The following is a 19,082-nucleotide window of genomic DNA, read 5'->3' on the forward strand; positions in this document are numbered from 1 at the left end:
CAGGGAAGCCTTCCTTCCTAGAGCCCCCACCCCTGCTCTCCCACCGCTCCTTTACTCTGCCTCCTCAGCACTGGCTCCTGTTGAAATCACTGGCACATGAGAAGATGGAACTCAAGGCCGCACCCAGAGAGCTTAGCTTCTTTCTATGCTGGTCTCCTTCCCTGCTTTAGAGTGGGCTTGCCCTGCTGAGCCCGTGATCCATCTCAAGGAAATGGTAGCCCTGTTCTTAGGGAGCAGGGAATCATGGTAGAATGCCCTTTTCACCCCAACACACTTCTCCCAGGATGACAGGGAGAGAAGCAAAGCAGAGGACCTGTTATCTCCTTCCCTCATCCTGGAGCTGCTGAACAAAAACCCAGTGCCTGGGAGAAGCCTCAGATTGGGAGAGCTCCTTCTCACCCCATCCTTACTCCTTACCTCATCATAGAATATGCAGGCATGTTTCCCGGACACGTAGTTACAGTGACCATAGTTTGTAAGGCACACGTCCATGTCAGCTCCTTCAAGAAGTGGCAGGAGTAGAGGAAAAGGCAAGCAGAGAACAGATTGTAAGGTGTGTGTGTGGGGGACGTGAGGGGGCAGGGTATTAGCTTCTGGGCAGACATTAGGAGAGATCTCCAGGGGCAGGTAGGCTCAGGGCCCTCTCCTTGTATTTTTCTTTCTTTTCTTTTTTAACAGTAGAAAAGTTTTATTAGAAGGAAAAGTACACTTCCAGAAGTGGAAGCAGGCCCGAGCAAGAGAAGCTTGGCTCAAAAGGCCTCCTTGTATTTTTCAAGTAAAGCTGATGTCTTTCTCAATCTCCCGCTAAAGAACAGCTGTCCTGCCAGCTGATCCTTTAAAACATGTGGCTGCTGCCCGGAGAGGAATAGTAAGTTACTGAAGAGAACGGGATATTTCCATGAGAGCACAACATGGGGTGCAAGATCTATAAATCATATCATCTGAAAGAAAGTGAAATGTCTAGGCTAAGGGCTAATCTGTCCATCCGGTACAAGATAAAGGGCTAACAAAGGTCAGGTATGTGTGAGTCCCATCACTTTTTCAAAGGCCTCCAGAGACAAAGCATTTGCTCTCTCCTTGGGTATTTCCTACAGTGTTTAAAATGCCTTACTGAGCAGCAGTCAGAGTTGACTTTCGCCCTTCCTGATGCCACACTGGGCACAAAGCAAAAGGGAAGACAAGCAGCTGACAGTCTCCTTTCTTAGTCCCTCTGGTTGGGACATCTGCTGGGTTAAACCAAGCAGCCCTGGAGAGGGCTTCCTTCACCCCTTTCTAGCCTCTGAAGGTAAGGATTTCAGTCTTTAGGGTTGAACAGACTCAGTACCTCTCCCAGCTGGCTCACCTGTCCCAATGTAGAGGGTTCGATAACACATGTTCACAGCTCCTCCCAACCCTAAGAGAGGGTAGAACACAGCTCGGGCCTGTACTTCCTTTCTTTGCACTACAAGACAAACAAGGAAAGGATAATTCAGAAACTCAGAACCCAGACCTGTGGCTCATGGTCTGAAGAAAATAATCCCACTGGATGAGGAAGTCTTTTCCAACTCACATCTGACACTGGGCTTCAGGGTGAGGCTCTCTCTTCCCACCCACAGCATTTCCAACACGGGGAGGGACCAGCTTAGATGACAGTCATAGAATTCAAGGATGACAGTGCCTTAAGCTTCTGGGCTGCTTGTTTGTTAGGGATATACCAGATGATACTATAGGGAGGCCATACAAAAAAGAAGGCACAGACCAGTTTCTTAAACTTTAAAGTGCACATGAATTACCTAGAAATCTTGTTAAAATGCAGACTCTGATCCTGTAGGTCTGTGGGGCCCGAGCTCTGCATTTCTAACAAGTTCTCTGATGCTGATGCTACTGGTCTGGGAACCACATTCTTTACTGCTAATGCTCAAAGGGACATCCTAAGAAGAGTTAACCTCTTGGGAAGAATTTCCAGTAGGCTGGCCCAACTGTTATTCTATTTCTCACCTTTTGGAAATGCGTCTAACTTGAATATTTGAAAGCAACTGAGCAGAAAGCACACCACATATACCCAAAGGCGCTCATGGCTGTTTCTGCGGCTTAAAGTGGATGTGTATGAAAGAAAGTTATAGCAGACTTCACTGAGTCTGAGCTGAAAGCTGTGGATACCATTTTGTTTTTGTTTTCTGAGGAAAGAAACCATGGTACTTTATTAAGCCCATTAAAGGCACACATGGAAGACTGAGATATTGAAAGTTGAGATTCTCCATGGAGGGTAGATGGCCATTCACACCGAGGGGAGATCTGACGGTGCAGTGTGGTGGCAGGTGTGCACGCGCACCTTCTGTGTGGTGCCCTCCAGAAGCCAGCGGATGTGCCCCGACACTGCCCGGTGAAGTTTGGACCCGGGAGGGGAAAAGCTGATGTATTCTCTGCAAGGCCAGAAACTTGATCAGCTTCTCGTCCAGCATATTTATCTCGATTTCTATTAACCAAAAAGAAAGATTTAAAAAGCAGCTGAGGAGGTAATGGAATATGGAAGTAGGTGAAGGTCATAGAGCGAATGGTTCAGCATTTTAAAAATCCAGCCAAGTCCTTTTTCTCAAACACCACAAACTACAAAGTGGTATAAGGATCTGGAGCTGGGTATCTCATTAGCTATTTGCAGTGAGAAACATGCCCCAATGCAGCCTCTGCACATGCCTCCTGCAGTTGAATTGGGTAGCTGGACTGTAGGTAAAGTGGTCCTAGAAAGGAGGGCAAGATAAACTACTTCCTTCTGTGTGGGGGAGGGCCTGAATGTCTAGTATCGGGGCTTGGATTTCTACCCACCCTCTGTTCACAGAGATCAAGATCTGCCCTGGTTCTCCTTGACTTTGGAGGGAGACTCCTCCTGGTTTTGTTCTGCAAGTCCAGGTGATCTGTCTAAAGTGATTTTCTTCTCATTGGTTATCTTGGACCTACTCTCTCCCTCCATCTTTGTTTGTGTACATGCATAAGGCAGACAAAGGCGAAGGGACTTTTATTTTCCTACCCCACTCCCCTACCCATCTCCCTAGCCCTGAGATCAGGCATCCCTTCTGTCCCTTTTAAAAATGAGCTGAATGCTGCATAGGAACAGCATTTTCACCATAGCAGCTGGTGGTAGAGCAGCAGCTCGCTCACTCACCTCCATTGACATCCATAAATGCTCGAAGTGAGTTGGTGAGGTCCACCATGGCAGTAGAGTTGGCTGGGAAAGAGGGTACGGTTAAAGCGCTTCCTATGGATAACGTGCCGGGGCTGACCTTGCCATCTGGGGACGGAGCAGGAAGACTGTTACTTACGTCGCCTGAGGGAAACCCACCGGTCCAATCCCCCACTGCTGAGACAGGTCTGGATTTCGGACCCAAGGTGATGTTCCCTTCTTGATTCTCACCCCATAGGCTCTGGAACTCCTAGAGCTAAAAACGTGTGGTGAGGAAGGGGAGATGGAACGACAACGCACCCGGGCACGCAGGAGTCTCCAGAGCACTGAGAACCAGTGACATTCACTGCTCTGGGGAACGAGGTGAGGTATCTTCATTCTCTGGGCCATGACTACTTCCCTGCTGCCTCTACTCATTCACATAAGTGGTGCCTGCCCCTATAATTCCTGCCCACTGAAGTTTGACTCACAGGGTGCAAAATCTTTCCAGGTTGGTATTAAAAAAGAAACAAAGACAGGAAAAAAGCCTGAGAAGAGGGACCATCTTAAGACCAGGGGCCTCTCATGCAGAGAAGTCACAGTCACCTGGTTACCAAGACTCCCAGTTGACTAGTGAGGAGAGCTTCAGTTCACACAGGAGACCACAGGGGATTCTAGCATCCGACCCAGTTCAGATGCCCAGGTCAGCAACCACAAGGTCCTGAGTGCTGACTGGAGATAGCTGAGAGAGCAGGTCCACACTAGGCCAAGTATGGACATAAGGGATTGCCTTTTGGAATGTGGCCCAACGGCAAGCTTTTGGATCAGAACCACCTCTCTGGGCATCTGACTCTGCAGCTACTCTGGAGGCAGTGCTGCTTTCTACCCTTCTTTCGCAGACATGGAAATGCCCTGGCTCTGTGAATCTGAATCAAGTGTGGATCTATCTATTCTCTGGTGTGGCTCATGAAAACAGTGAAGCCATCACCCAGAACCTCAGGCTGACTGGTGGTTCCAGAGCACATGCTGTCTTCTCTAGAGCGATGGAACAGGTAAAAGACTAGGCCTAGAAGATGTGGAGGGTAGAGTCGGGAGACCCAAGCTGTAGTTTCAATCCTGCCACTGACTTGGTAGATCACCTTAACGAAATTATGTAAGCTTTCAGAGCCTAAGCAGTCATACCTATAAAATGGGGACAAGTTAACATGTGCTTTCTCTTCTATTGCAGAAATGGGGAGAAGGCAAAAAATACAGAGGATCAAAGTCCTCTGAAATATTCAGATATAAGTGTGGTTTTTTTTTTTTTGTTGTTTGAAGCTTAAGTCTTTTTTGCCAAGAATACAGAATTACTTTGACTCACCCTTGGGCTGGGCAGCACTTACCTGATGATGGCGCTGGTGAGCAGAATCGTTGGTTGGCTCCTGTGGCCAAGATACCGTCTCCTGCTGCTTGGGGGGGAGTGAGCACCCGGGTGGCATTTGGGGGTGAGCCCAGTGGCCTTGAATCTGTCAACGGAGGTCCTATCTGTGATTGGACAGTCTTTCTTTGCAAAGTGCTGGTGTTCTCGATGCTGGCACAAGAGCTGGGAATGGAAGGGGGCAGGCTTGGGACAGGAACCAAATTCCTCTGGGGGCAAGAGCTGGGGCCAGTGGCATTCTCTGTCTTCACAATGATGCCGACGGTGTGGTTCTGAAGCCCCCCAGCTGCTGGTGGCGTGAGGGGCCGGGGCCAGCCTTGCCGGTGTGAGAGGCCCGGTAGGGGGGTGTTGGCGCCTGGAAGTCGCCGGGGGTCCGTGGAATCAGTGGGGCTGCTGTAGAGGTGTGGGCCATTGACTTTCACCTCTGTGTTCACTGGCCCGTTGGCAGTCCCACAGGGGGCTTTCTTGGATTTTTCCGCACAAGAACTGCAGCTGATGTCCTCTAGGGCTGGGAGTTGGTGGGGTGGAGAGCAGCTCAGGGAATTCTGGGTGCTAATCCCTGAGGGGCAGGACAAGGGATAGTGGGAAGGAGTAGGTGCCTTGTCAGCTGTTTGCAGGGAGGTGGTGATTGAGCTGTCAGTCACAATAACAGGCTTAATATCAGCCTTCTCTGTCTGTTCAGAGTCCCAATGCGAAGGCATCTGCTTAGCAGATAAATGTTTCAATATGCTGCACTGGAGCGCAACAACACTACAGAGCCACTGCAATGGAAGGAGAGGAGAGGAGAGGAGGGTAAGAGGCCTGGGAGGCGCTGGTCCTTCCTGCCACAGTAGCCAGGGCTACAGCAGAGTTGATAAACACTGTTTCCAGGGTCCCATCGTGAATGCCCAAAGAGGGTGTGCTTGACTCTTGACAGGATTCTACTTCCATTCCCAAGCAAGACTCGTTGGTACACTCAGCAGACAATGCCCTGGTTAGCAGAGCTTGGGATTCTCATTCTGGCTCTGTCCCTACGGCTCACCTTGTGACTAATATTCAGCAAGTACCCTAAGCACCTGCTGTGTGTCCAGCGCTATCACCTAGTCTTTCTATGGGTCTACCAAGCAGTTTCTATAAGACACTTTTGCCTGTCTCACAGAGCATTGGGGAACTGATGGAGAGAAGGCAGACTAGTTGACTCTGTAGTTCTCTTACTTGCCTCAGGATCTGATCCAGAGGTTCTCCCTGAAATATTCAACTATTGGAGGGTGAAGGTGGGGGCAGGTGGGGTTGCAGAAGGCGGGACAGGAATGACAGCTATTTCCAATAGCTGCAGTGAGATAATAGAAGATTAGATTTGGAATCCCAGCCCTGTCTTCACTCACCTCTTGCTGCTCTGCCTGGGTGGCTAAGTGCTCAGAGTTCAAAAGGTGCATCTGTGATTCCTCAGGGATCCCATTGCAGATCAGCTCCCCATCCCGAATGGCCGCGGGTGCAATGAGTGGGGGTGGAAACTGGTACTGAGATTTTATAGCATCGGGAACCTGTTTAGGATAGACAGAAGGTGGAAGGAGAGGCAGATAGTGCCAACATTTCCAGTTGATTCTACTCTAGCCACGGTCTTCTGTCCGTGGTGCTGATGCCCAAAGGACCATCATTCATTCTGGGGACAAGGAGACTCAGGAGGCTTCAACTCCTCTGTGCCACCATCTCTTTGACTCTTGACACATATACACAGTAGCCTAAGAAGGCACAGAACTGGAAACAGCAGGCATACACCCCACTTTTCTTCATTAAGTTCTAAGGCCTGAAGAATCCAGAAACCACTGCATACTACCTTTTGCTTTGGCCTGAAAAATAGAAGACTGACACTGAACAGGGCTTTAGAGTGGTACCCTAGGCTCTTATTACTCAGGGTCAAGTTTGGGAGGTGAATGAGACAATATCTGAGAGACAAAAAGTTAAATGAGGTCACATTCATGACAGAAATGCTCAGCATGAGGCCTGGCTCATGATAAGCACTCACTCGATGTCAGTTTTCTTCAACCATTCATTCATGATTCATGAAACAACTGAAGACCTCTTTGTTGCACAAAGACAGAAGACACACTCTGAAACACACCATGTAAAAATGAAAGAGCCACACAAGCAAAGAATCATTCATACATTCGACCAACATTTATTGACCACCTCTTGAGTCTGGGCACTGTGCCAAGTCCTAGAGATCCAAAGATGAAAAAATTTAAACCCTGCCCTCAAGGAGCTCACAGTCTAGTAGGGGAGATAAACAGAGAAACATTACAATACAATGTAATGGATCCTAGAATAAAGGCATGTCTAAGGAGCTATAAAAAACACCACAGATAAGAGTGCTGCTTTCTAGCTAGGGGACAGGAGCCTGGGATTAGGAGAGATTTTACAGGAAGGCAGTATTTGAGCTGAGACTTAGAAGTTGAGAAGAATCTTCCAGGGAGACCAAGGGAAAACAGGGTAGGAGAGTAGCACATAAGGCAGAGATATGAAAGCACCTGATAGATTTGGAAAATATTTGGAGAACCAACAGATTTGGTGACCAAATCCTTAGGGAGGATAAGAGAAGAAGAGCTGAAAATGTTTCCCAGAATTTTGGCTTGAGGGATTGGGTAGAGATCGCTGTCATTCGCTGAAACAGGAAATACAAGAGGAAGAGCAGATTTGGAGGCAGAAGACTTTTGGTCTCGGGCAGGTTGAGACTGAGGTGTTTGTGGGATGGGCAGGCAGATATGGATCTGGATATAAGGAGAAAGGCAAGGAATATGGAATTAAGAGTCATCACCATTAACAGTGGTGGCTGGTACCATGAGCTTATCTGGTTCCATGAAAACTGGGAGGGGAGAAATGGAGTGGCAGGCTAATCTAAGGTTGCCCCCTAGGGAAGAGTGAAGGGGTAAGGGGAAGAGGAATCCCCAAGAAACATGTAAAGTTCTTAGCTTATTTTGCCTGCACTGCTATACGTCAAAGACAAAGGTCAACATTCCAAGACAAAACTGGAGCAGTTCTCTACTACTGTCTTGTGGTACCACAGTCCTCATTTCACTTTCAAATTGTCCAAGTACAAAATGCTTTTCAGGTGACTCGTGCCCTTGAATTTTTCTCAATAACAGGAAAACATTTAAAAATGAGAGGGAGCATCATAAAATGACAGGATTTTATCAAGGCTTTCTGGCCTGTTCACTTCAGCAGACAGGCTCTCTTCCAAATCTACAGGGTGAATTACACAGTCTAGATATCTTTTAGGTCTGTTTAACTAAGGAATGAGGCACATCACCTCTAATATACCCTAACCTCAACTGAAAACACCTTAATCTTGGAAAATTGGTGTTTCCATTGAAGTATAAATATTTACACAGTTAAGAGTCTGTGACCCAATTTTCAAACAGTTAACATCTTGCTGGCGCTAACACCCACTGGAAGTGATGGGAGTGGTGTGATTTTAAAGTGTGGTTGCCACCAAGTGGCCATATTTGAGAATTGCTAGTTTCTACTGGCACATAAGGTAGTTTGTGGGATTATTTCAAAAGAGAAAAATCCAGTTTATATATGGGTATACAGTGTTGGGCTAAGTTAAATAAATGAGGGGATTGAATGGTTTATAAGAAATAGCCTCCATACCACCAAATTATTTTCAATAAGGAAAATTTTTCTGTCAATCTTTGTGGACACACTAGCAACTGTCAAGTACATTACAAATGTTAGGTATTACTATAGCAATACCACAATTTGGAGTATTGGTGATATATTAACAGCAGCCTAGGAAAATAGATTTAACTCTTTTTTAGACATTTTCCCCTTAAGTTCCTCAGCTGAGACAGTTTCTTACTTTCCACATTGCCCTTTGCTTAATTACTGCCACTTTCCCCTCAACCAGACAGCTCTGGGAAAGGGGCCATCTAACAGGAACAGAGGCATGAGTGCCAGGTGAGGGGGGCAGTAACAGCAGAGCACATCTAAATTTGGTAAGAGGGTCTAAAAGGCATTTATTCTCAGAAAAACTAGAGACCTGAAGTTTGAAGCCTTCCTTTAGGGTTTGGCCTTCATAATCCTTACCACCTACCTCTAAGTATTAAAACACAGTCATATTCATTACTTGCTGAGACACCCAGGACCCTGTCATTTCCATGAAGGCAATCAGAGAAGACCATCCAGTCGGCGCTAGGTTGTGACTCACCTTCAAGCTTCTTCTTTTGACCGACTGGAGCACACGGCGGTTAGGAGGGTGCTTCTTGTGGATTCGGTTCAAGAAGTCCACTTTGACAACGTGCTGTGAAATGGTGTCCTGGAAGCGGTCAAACACCTGGCACCGATTACTCAGTGTCATATTCTTCTGGTTCAGCTAGGGACAAAGTAGATACACTCCTGTGGTGAACCTCAAAAGGCATCCCCCTACCAAATGGTTAAATGGACCAAATGGGTTCCTTCTGTCAGGAGTTGGTATGTCAACACTCCTGTCAGAGGGCTGAGAATATGCATAAGACTTTCTCCCCTAGCCCTTGCCCAGTTCAGCAAGGGAAACCTGTTATGTTCCTACTTCCTAGAGAGGCTTGAGGGGGACAGGAAATAGGGAATTAGTCAAAATGTACCCTTCCAAATTCAGCCTCTGACAGTCTCCTGTCCAGCTCAGACCACCCTTTGTCAGAGTACCCCAACAGCACAGGTTTCCGAAGAGATGTAGGCCTTGGTCCTAAAGAGATCTAGACTCCATTCCTAGCAAGAGACGCTCCCACAGGAAGTACGACTGTTTCCTATATAGGAGTCTGGCTGGCAGCTGGAATCAGCACCAGAATCCTGTGTGTCCTGCCCCATTCCTCCTCTACGGTACTAGGGAACATTAGTAAATCCATCTAGGTATCACAGTCTTGTTCTATAAGAGGCAGAAAACCTTGGACTGCTTTCAGAGGCCAAATGGAGAAAGAAAAGTTTGCAGAGCAGCATATAGAAACGATGCCACATTTTCTCTTCTATATCTGGTCACTACTTTAATTCGAAAGAAAATATCTGTGACAGCTGCCTAATTAGTGAATGAGGAAAACCCCATGAGTAGCTAATAAATATTACCCAATTAATAATTTCTCATTTGCTGGAAAAGTGCTCTTTAAGATTAGTATTTGGGCAGACGGCTCAGGGTTCTTTTTTCTGGTTTAGCAGAAGGCAAAATGACATACTCACATTGAGCCTCAGAGAAAAGGCTCCTCCTAGATAAACTTTTCTGAGCAGCATTAGTCAAATCAGGAGGGCAAAGCAACTCTTTCTTCCATGTGTACAACTCTATCTGTAATTGAGGTTCTCTCAGTACGAGGTGGGGAGCACACTGTCATACTGAGGGCCAAGACTCATTCCATGGTTATCACCATTTGACAGACGATGTTTTAAGCAATAACCTTTTTAATTTGGAAAGGCTACTCTTATGAGGGAGCTGCTCCCCCTGAAGCCCTCTCCCATTCAATCTTGTGAGTGACTATTCTAAGTGCCTATAAGGAAATATCTTAAACCTCCTTTGGAGACAGCGAACTGTAGTTTTGTTTCTAACCCTGGGAAACAGTCTGAAAAATGTACCAAAGATTCCTGGGAGACAATGCCCTCACACCATTCATTAAATAAGTTATTATTCAATATCTATTATGCGTCATGACAAGGTGGTTGTAAATAAGTCAAGTAAGAGAAGGTGAAGAACCTTATTTGGTGCTAGGACAGATTATGTGTTCAGTAAATGGCTGACTGTCTGAAAACCATTATATTCATGTCAATTCTCTGAAGTTACTGGACAGTTAATTGCTAGTGCTAATTCCTGATACACAAGAATAAAATATTTTAGAATTTTCTTAGTTTGTCCCCTCTAAAAATAAAAGGCAGGAAAATATGGAAGCAACTACCATGAGAGCATTTATTTCCATAAGGTTGGATCTAATACACCCCCATTTAGGGCTGTAACATCAACTGCTTAATTCACTGTGGAAGAAATTATTCACAAACAACCAAGTGTTAGAGGGTTAAGTCTGCCTGTACAGCTAAAGCAAGGCATTGTAAGAAAAAGCAAAATGCATAGGTGAGGCATGTCGAAATAACTATAATTGAGTAGGATGGTCTGCAGAAACGCACATCTGAGAGATTATAGCGAACTCGGGTATAAAGCTGACCTTATTATGCTTTCTACTGAATCAGTCCATGCCCCAGCTGTCCCTGTAGAGAACTGAAGGGACACTGCTGTGCTTACCACCACATGTTCGATGTGATTTGGACACATCCATCTGCCCAGGGGCATGGCAGTGAGTGGTGGCTCGAGGCAGTCCATGTGGAACAGAAGGGGGCAATAGTCACACTGGATGAGAGGGGCCACACGGCAACTCCTGCAAAAAAGAGATGTAAGCCATTACTGTGCCAAGATGGGAGACTTCAAACCAACTCTGCACTGTGGAACAGCCTCTCCCCCTTAATCCTAACCTTTTATCACATCTTCCTCCAGTGATTCAGTTACATTCACGATTAGGAAGATGGATGAAGTTGGGGCCACCACCAGGCTCTCCATTATTCTGTCTTCTAAGAGGACTGTGTCTTGTAAGGAAGGGACTGTTTACTTGGAGTATAGCTAAAGTGGCTGTTAGAGTATGAATGATCAATGCTCAGTTCCCACTGGAGAAAGACAGCCAACTCTACTGATCTTTCTACTCCTTAAAAGAAAGCAACTACCTCATTTAAAAAAAAATTACTAGCAACCTTTCTGGTATTCTACTACAGCAAGAAATTTTTCTTCAGTATGAAGCATTCAGAAAAAGTGACAACTAAAGAAAGTTGCACTAGGAAAATGATTTTGCAATGTACTCATGCAAGCATAGTTCAAGGGAGGGAGCTTAAGCAAATGAGAATTACTATTTGTCACTATGATATGTTCCTTGAGTCCTCAAGATGCACTGGAGCCACAGTTTGGGCCTGACTCAGTTCTCCTGCTCTACTCTCTAGGTTCTCTATAGCTTTTGCTGTGGAACATTTCTTTTTCATAACTTTTTCCCCTTCTAACACATCCAAGCAACAAGTCCATCTTCAGTAATTGAAGCATCTGGTTTCTGTCACTGAGGAGATCCTATTTGAAGGAAATCAATGTTCCAGGGACACTACAACTGGGGCAAACTAGAGACTTTTGTAAGTCATCCAGTGTGATACATACTAGCTACCACAGATAACTATACTATTTTAACTTAAAAATTATTTGCTGTTTCAAAGGACTTATGTCTGTGCTGGCCAGAGTTCTTCCTGCTACTTAGTCTAAATATCTCATGCTTCAGTTTATATACAACTCCTCTCATTCTAGCCTCTGTACATAGTTTACAGTACTTTAGTACCAAGATTCTTCAGGGATCATTTAAGACATTCAAGGTTCTGGTCAATTAGTCACTCAGTCTCTGCTCTCATACCACCAGAATAGGGGTTATCCACATTTAACATATATGGTTTAGAAGAGGTGACGAAAGAAAGAAAAAAACATCATTTGCTGAATATGAGGAAGAGCCCCTTAATACATAAGTACCTATTACACGTGAAGCAGACTTTGACTGGTAAGGGAACGAGGCCATTGTGATCTAACTCATGCTGTGTCTTCTTAACGTTTTTCCCCGTGGTTTCCTCCTTTCTTCTCCTTTTGCTAGAACCTAGAAGAGAAATTGATTGATGGTAGTAAACCTTCTCTGGGCACAGAGTTCCTACCCTGGGATATGGAAACAATATTAAGTGAAAGGAAAAGATCTCAGTACAAGCATGTGCTATGGCCTAGATATGGATCTCTTTCTGAAGCCCATAGGGATGATTTCAAGTGAGAAAAAGAATTAGAAGGGAGACTAAGATATAAGTCAGAACAGCCATGATCAGAAGTCACTTGTTCTGTGAAGAAACACATCTAAATGTTTTGCAAACGTAAAGTGGTCAGAAGCCTAAGGTAGATACTGGCATCTAAGGAATATAAATGTCAAATGGTCAAAAAGGCTATTCTGTGGGAGTGGCTTAGAAAAAGACTACAGGTTCACTGCATTTTAATAGAAAGCATAAAAGCTAATTCTGTATGCATCCTACAGACCAGTAGGTTTCTTAAACCTGCCAATTTCACTTTCTCTGGAAGAAAATAAGATCTGGAAGCTTCATGGTATCAAGTAGAAGCCATGACTTGATTAAAAAAAAAAAAAAAAAGAATGGTAATTTGGTAATATCTATAAAAACTATAAATACGTAGTTTTGACCTAGCAATTTTAATATCAGAAATTTATCCTAAAGATATACACTCACATGTATACAATGATGCATTTACGAAATTATGCTGAAGCACTATCTATAGAAACAAAAGATTACGAAAAACTCATGTTAACAGGAAATTAAACATTAACAGGAAATTAAATTAAGGCACATCTATATAATGGATCATTATGCAACTATTAAGAAAAATGGAAGAATGTCTATATTAATATGGAAAGATCACTAGAGCATATTGTGAAGTGAAAAAAGTAAGATGTAGAACAGTATATCAAGTACACTATTGAAGGGGGAAATAACGAGCATATATCTGTATTTGTATATATATGCACAAAGAAATTCTAGAAGGAGATACATGAGAATCAAACAGTGGTTATCTGTGAGGGGTAGAAAGGTGGAAACTAGACAAATAGACAGGGGTGGGAAAGAAATTTTTTATTATAAGATTTAATATTTTTTGATATTTGAACCTCGTGAATGTATTACCTATTTTGTAAAAAAAAAAAAAAAAAGTGATACTGGGAATGGCGGAAAATAGAAAATTAAATAAGCACTATAAAAGCTAAAACCTTCAAAGATCTCTCCAGGAAGAACTAAGAACAACAACCTGGGACGGTGGCTACATGGACAGTGACCCCACAGGCAGCATGTCCTTTGGCTGGACAATAATCCTTTGGGGAGGTCAGGGTAGGGGAGGGGATAAGATGGTTTGGCTAACCTGGTAGTGCAGTGGTACAAGTCAGTTCATTGGGCAACTGAAATTGGGTAGGGTTCCGCTCCATGGCGGCAGCAATCAGCAGCTCAAAGGGCCGCCTTAGCTGGGGTTGCACATAGTCTGGCTCTGCCGCCACTGGCTCCTCGTCCACGTCAATGATGTCCTCATCGATGTCATTCTGCTCAGAGGTGGGGGTTTCTGTGCTGGCGTTGGATGTGGGCGTGCCAGGCCGGCTGGCTCTCCTCTCCAGGATCCGGGCATGGGCAATGGCCTTGAGTTCAGTTTTGCTAGCTGATCTGTCCAACAAGTCAGTGTCACTGCTGGGGGATGTAGTCCGTTTGCCGGATTTGTCTACCAGTCCATTGACATGGCCCAGCTCCTTTTTCTGCTCTCGCTTCTGTGCAAATGAACAGGTGGGCCCATCACATAAAGTACCACAAAATAGAAAGAGATGGATGCTACAAAGACCTGCTAGACGACTAACCAAAATTATGAAAGTCTCTAACATATCCAGACTCATCCACCAAGAGACTTGGAACAGAGATCTGTTAAAGTTGACAAAACTACATCTGAACTAAACTGGCAAAACTATTGCAGCAGGGACTCACCAAAAATCACGGAAAGTTAGAAACAATTATACAAATCACACATCATTTACTCTCATTACATAATACACAGTAGAAGGGTAAAGGGATAAAAAATTAACACAATTAGCAAGAATAAACTTAGTGAAACTGAAAACAGTGAGAATAATATAGTGAGAACCAAGATTACTGTAGTTTGCCTTGGAGCATCCTGACCTTCTGAATGGTTTTATTTTGCTCAAAATAAAGTCTGCAAAAGCAAAGGTATTAAGTAAAATAGGCAAGCAGAGCTCCCTGTCCAGGGAGATCGGGTGCCGGCCCGGAAGGTAACCGCACTACAAGGTAAAAGGTAGTGGAGGATAGCAACTCAGCAATCATGGTGTCCAAGAGCGGTGACTTTAAATGTTTCAGGTTTAACTAGAACTCTGAAAGTGACACTTCTTTGAATAGGATGGTGGGAAAATGAAAAAAGATTAAGTGTACTCAGTAGGACTGGATGACTGACAATACATTTTCCTCTAGGACTCCAAACAGAATGGTCAAATGAAAGTTTAACACTGGTCTCTAGTCAGGAGACCTGTGATCCTAGTTCTGCCACTGATTCCCTGTGATTTTGTGTAACTCAGGCTAGTGGACAGGGATTTTTCTCATCTGTAAACCAGGACTAGTAAAACTTTTCTTCTCTCAGGGATATGGTGAAGATAAATAGGGTCACATATATGAAAGGCATGGCTCTGAATTGGGAGAAGATCTAGCCTCTACTAAGAATAGGACCTGAACATCAGAAGTTGATGAGGCTCGGAGGGTGTATCATTTCAATCCACTTCAGTGTAAGTATAGGAGGCCAAAGCGGAGAAGAGGTGGTGGTGGTGGTGTGGAAAAGGCAGATTTGGCTCTGTCTGGTAGGCAAATCTGAGAGCATGTCCGAGTGGCATTTCAGAAAAACCACACTGTGTTACAAAAAGGCATACTATAACCCCCAGCAAGTAGCTCTGTGTCTAGAAAATTGGTGAAGATGTAATACAGCTTTAGAGTGAGACAGAATTTCATTTACATCTTGGCTCTGTCAATTCCTTTGAGTCCTTGGGAAAGTTATTCTGCATTTATGAGCCTCAGCTTCTTCCTTTCTAAAATGGAGATACAACCATCAGCACCCATAGATGGTTATATGGATTAAATGAAATACCATATGTAAAATACCTGGCATATGATGGGCACTAAAATAATGTTTCTCTTCTCCATCCTCTTTTCCTGGCTTTCCCTCAGCCATTTCTAATCCTTTCACATCCATTCTTTTGAGTGACAAGTTTCTGAAAGGCTTCCTGGCTGACAGGTGCCTCTAGCTGGTCCTGTTCTAATCTGATACACAGGAAGAGATCTTGGAGTGTGAACAGGCCGGAGGACAGCTTGTTTTGTGGACTTTAGGAGAAATTAAACTACAGTTGCGATTAGGTGGTTGGCTTGGCCTTGGCTTGCTTTTTAATAGGAACCCTTGTACATACACTGAAAAATAATGTCTGCCTAACTATTTACCTTCTTCTTAAAGGCTGAAAACTATTACACACATAAACCACAATCTCTGAATCATCTCATCCTGTTTCTGCAACCAAGGAAGTCATCATTCATTGTGACATCATGTTCAGGCACAGGAAAATAGAAGTGATGTCACAACAAAGGAAAGTTGCTTGATGTATAATTAGTGTAGGGGGATGGTTACAATTCGCAGAAAAACTGTAATCTACAGCCTATAATCTGAGGATTGGTTCTTTCATAATCTGGGTGGAAACACACCTACTTCCTTTTTTGATAAGGAAGAATTTAGTTTTTACACCCCACAGAAACTCTCAAAGTAGAAAACAATGTTCTCAAAGCCAGTATCAAATTATCAAAGCTGAGGGAAGGGGAGCTAGAGATATTAGGCAGCCTGGGGTACAAGTGGGTTCAAAGTCTTTCCCCCCATACATCTGGCCATATATGTTGGATACCAGCAACATATTTGCCTCAGGGTGAGGGAAATCCTTTTTCCATCAAGCTGGAGAAGCAACCTTCTTTTTCTTCAGTTACTTTTAGCCATGGATATAGCTGCCATATTCAGGCCACTTATCAGGAGGTCTACAAGGAGATTAGACTACTCCTGTCACTAGTGAATGAACATGGCTCGGCAAATTAACACATCTCTTCTGCCCATTTCAGCAGCCCATGTTTGGATTTTAGGCCCTACTGGATTCCAAACAGTCACCATGGGGAAAATGAGGGTGATTCCAGGGCTGGAAGAGACAAGAAGGGATGAAAATACCTTCAGGGCCAGGCCATCTTAGCTCCAGAATTTCAGTGCTCTATACTCAGCATTCTCAGCAAAGCTTTCAGAAAATTACCTTTCGACGAACAGTGCACCGGTGACACATCCACTCCCCAGGAGGCAACATCTCTTCACTCAGTGGAGGGTTACTGTGGAGAAAAGACAAGGGCATTACTAAGTTAACTAACCTTTTGAAGCAGCAGGAAAAAGCCTAGCTAGGTCTGACACAAAGCTGCATGTCCCTCAATTCCTACTTTGGCTAGTCCTGAAGTATTGTTAGGGCTCTCTCATCATTAAAAATGCTTACTTGGCATCATATACAATAACTTAAAAGTGTGAGCATCCCTTCTCACATCTTAGAAACAGAAGCCAAATCCAGAGCTGTTAACACTGAGCTAAAAGGGAAAGATATAAAGAACAAGTTTGGAGCCCTGAGAGACATTCCCAAACTCTGCGCCATGCTAATAAAAGCACTGATAGGTCCTCTACACTTGTTCAGTCTGTTGGTGTAAATTCAAGTTCCTGAACTGCTATTCAAGGCTTTCTATAACACAGCCTCTGTCAGGTGCCCTTCCCCCTAGTCAAACTGAAGGCTTGCTGTTTTTTCCTTTAGAACATTCTTCCCCTAGAAAGCCATGCCTGTCAAATTCCTATTCGTCCTGTAAGGCCTGCTTCAATCAGACTATGGTAGATTAAAGATGATTGCAAATTCTTTGCTACTCCTTCCATTTAGAGGCAGTCCATTTCTTTTCTGTTGTCTTGAGCTTGTCTTGTGACTGGTTTTGACCAACAGAATGTAGCCGAGGGGTGACAATGTTGTAACTTCCATGGCTGGGTCTTAGGAGACTGCAGATTCCATTTTTACATGCTTGGAATGTTCCATCTCAGAGCCCTGCTGTCATGCTGTGAGAGGCCACACAGAGGAGACTTAGACACTTCAATTAACAGCTTCTGCCAATAGCCAGCACTACTGCTATGTGACTGAACCATTTTGGACCAGGCCAGCTCAGTTGAGCTTCCAAATGACTGCAGTTCCATACAACAACATGTTGAACAGAAAAATCACCAAGCTGAGCCCAGTCCACCTCAGACTTGCGAGAGATAATAATTAGTGTCTGTTTTAAGCCATGATATTTTGGGATAGTTTGTTACTCAACAATAGATAACTGAGCACAGCTCTTCCTGAATACTCAGACATCCTAGATCCCTGGCTGCATGGTTTAGTTCTCTTTTGGCACTTTTCATGCTTTCCCTTGTATGACAATTCTTTCTTCTATTAGAGGGATCAATACAAGGATAAAATCTCTTTCTTCTTTGTATCTTTATAAAAAAGAGGTCGTGCACACAGTAGTCACTCAGTAAGTCAATACTGAATCAAAATCAGAGCTGTGTAGGCCTGGCCTTACTCTAATTTTGATTCAGTATTGACTTACTGGGTGACTACCGTGTGCGCAACCTCTTTTTTAAAAATCAATGATTTTCCAGATCACTGATTTCCGTTAAAGTTATACCAAGAGCCATATGAGACTCTATTAAATCCTTAGGAGGTTCACATTTATAATGTCTATACAGCAGTTGTTCTCAAAGTGTGGGCTTAAGACCAGCAGCATTAGCAACATCTGGAAACTTACTAGAAGTGCAAATTCTGAGACTTCAACTCCAGGACTACTGAATCAAAAATTTTGGGGGGGTAGGGCTCAGCAACTGTATTCAGCAAACTCTCCAGGTGATTCTGTTCAACGCCAAAGTTTGAAAACCAGTGTTATACAGAATAAAGCTACACTTACGCTTAAGAAATTCCCACATGTGGTTCCTGGAGTCACCTACTAGGAATAGTAAGGAGGAAATTTTTCTTCAAAAAATATGGAAAAAATACTAAAAAAATACTTGAGGGCTGAATATATAAAGATTCTCCATTAAGTCCCAGGGCTTAAAGCTATGCTGCTTTGCCATTTCTAAAACAGCACTTGGTTGGCAAATTTTCCTAGCTCCTACTTTGCCATGCTTCCCAGGAGCCCTGAGCATGCACGTCAGGATAACCGACCAAGCCCTCACAAGTCATTGCTTCCTTTTCTTTCCCATTGCCTTGGTGGAATCCCAGAAGGATCCTTATCAGGAAGCAGAAAACTGGAGGCACACACTGGCCTGTGGAGAGAGGTCTTCAAGCCCTGGAGGACCATAGGTGAATGTCACCTGCAAAGTCTACCCTTGTTTTCTCCAATATAATTCTGCAAAGACCACAACCATATTGATGAAATGCATGCACATAATTTGTAAAGGCCTAGAGACTCTGCTGTGCTTCAGCAGCTGTCATATTAAAATTAACCCTGAAAAGGCTGTCATTTCTGATTCTGTTTTTCATCATTTCTTTTTATCTGCCCACTGGCTTTGTACCAAGATACCCTAAACCAAACATGTAAAGCAGAGAAGGGTGAAGCAAGGTGGTACAGGCTTAGATCTTTTATCGAGATGTGAATGGCTACTCTTCATATTTTCCCCAATCTATTCCCAATCCTGTTGGCAAAGGGATTTATTTAAAACACAATTCTGTATATATCAGCCTCCTAATTAAAACACCCTTCGATATCATCCCATCTATTACAGTATAATGTTCAAGCTCTTTAGTACTGTAGGTAGGATGACTCCTATGGCCAGAACTCTGCCTCTTCTTCCAGCTTCAT

The 19,082-nt window shown here is 44.0% G+C and overlaps 1 protein-coding gene across 3 annotated transcripts in view; it reads right to left on the reverse strand.

The window, feature by feature from the left end:
* PHF12 (PHD finger protein 12) overlaps positions 1 to 19,082 on the reverse strand; it is a 37,593-nt gene that overhangs the window by 1,927 nt on the left and 16,584 nt on the right. For 2 of the 3 annotated variants that reach the window (XR_003043924.1, XM_006925021.3), the window contains exons 3-13: positions 16,478 to 16,550; positions 13,522 to 13,915; positions 12,091 to 12,211; positions 10,783 to 10,915; positions 8,740 to 8,904; positions 5,918 to 6,076; positions 4,519 to 5,314; positions 3,140 to 3,265; positions 2,312 to 2,455; positions 1,343 to 1,441; positions 418 to 500 (exon numbers count right to left, since the gene is read on the reverse strand). Coding sequence is in view for 2 of the 3 variants with exons in the window: in XM_006925021.3 (XP_006925083.1) it covers positions 418 to 500; positions 1,343 to 1,441; positions 2,312 to 2,455; positions 3,140 to 3,265; positions 4,519 to 5,314; positions 5,918 to 6,076; positions 8,740 to 8,904; positions 10,783 to 10,915; positions 12,091 to 12,211; positions 13,522 to 13,915; positions 16,478 to 16,550 (2,293 nt within the window). In the remaining variant the exon portion in view is untranslated. The remainder of the gene's footprint in view (positions 1 to 417; positions 501 to 1,342; positions 1,442 to 2,311; positions 2,456 to 3,139; positions 3,266 to 4,518; positions 5,315 to 5,917; positions 6,077 to 8,739; positions 8,905 to 10,782; positions 10,916 to 12,090; positions 12,212 to 13,521; positions 13,916 to 16,477; positions 16,551 to 19,082) is intronic. The other variant, XM_006925022.3, reaches the window with a different exon arrangement.

Source organism: Pteropus alecto, unplaced genomic scaffold (genome assembly GCF_000325575.1).
Source record: "Pteropus alecto unplaced genomic scaffold, ASM32557v1 scaffold98, whole genome shotgun sequence".
Classification (NCBI taxonomy): Eukaryota; Metazoa; Chordata; class Mammalia; order Chiroptera; family Pteropodidae; genus Pteropus; species Pteropus alecto.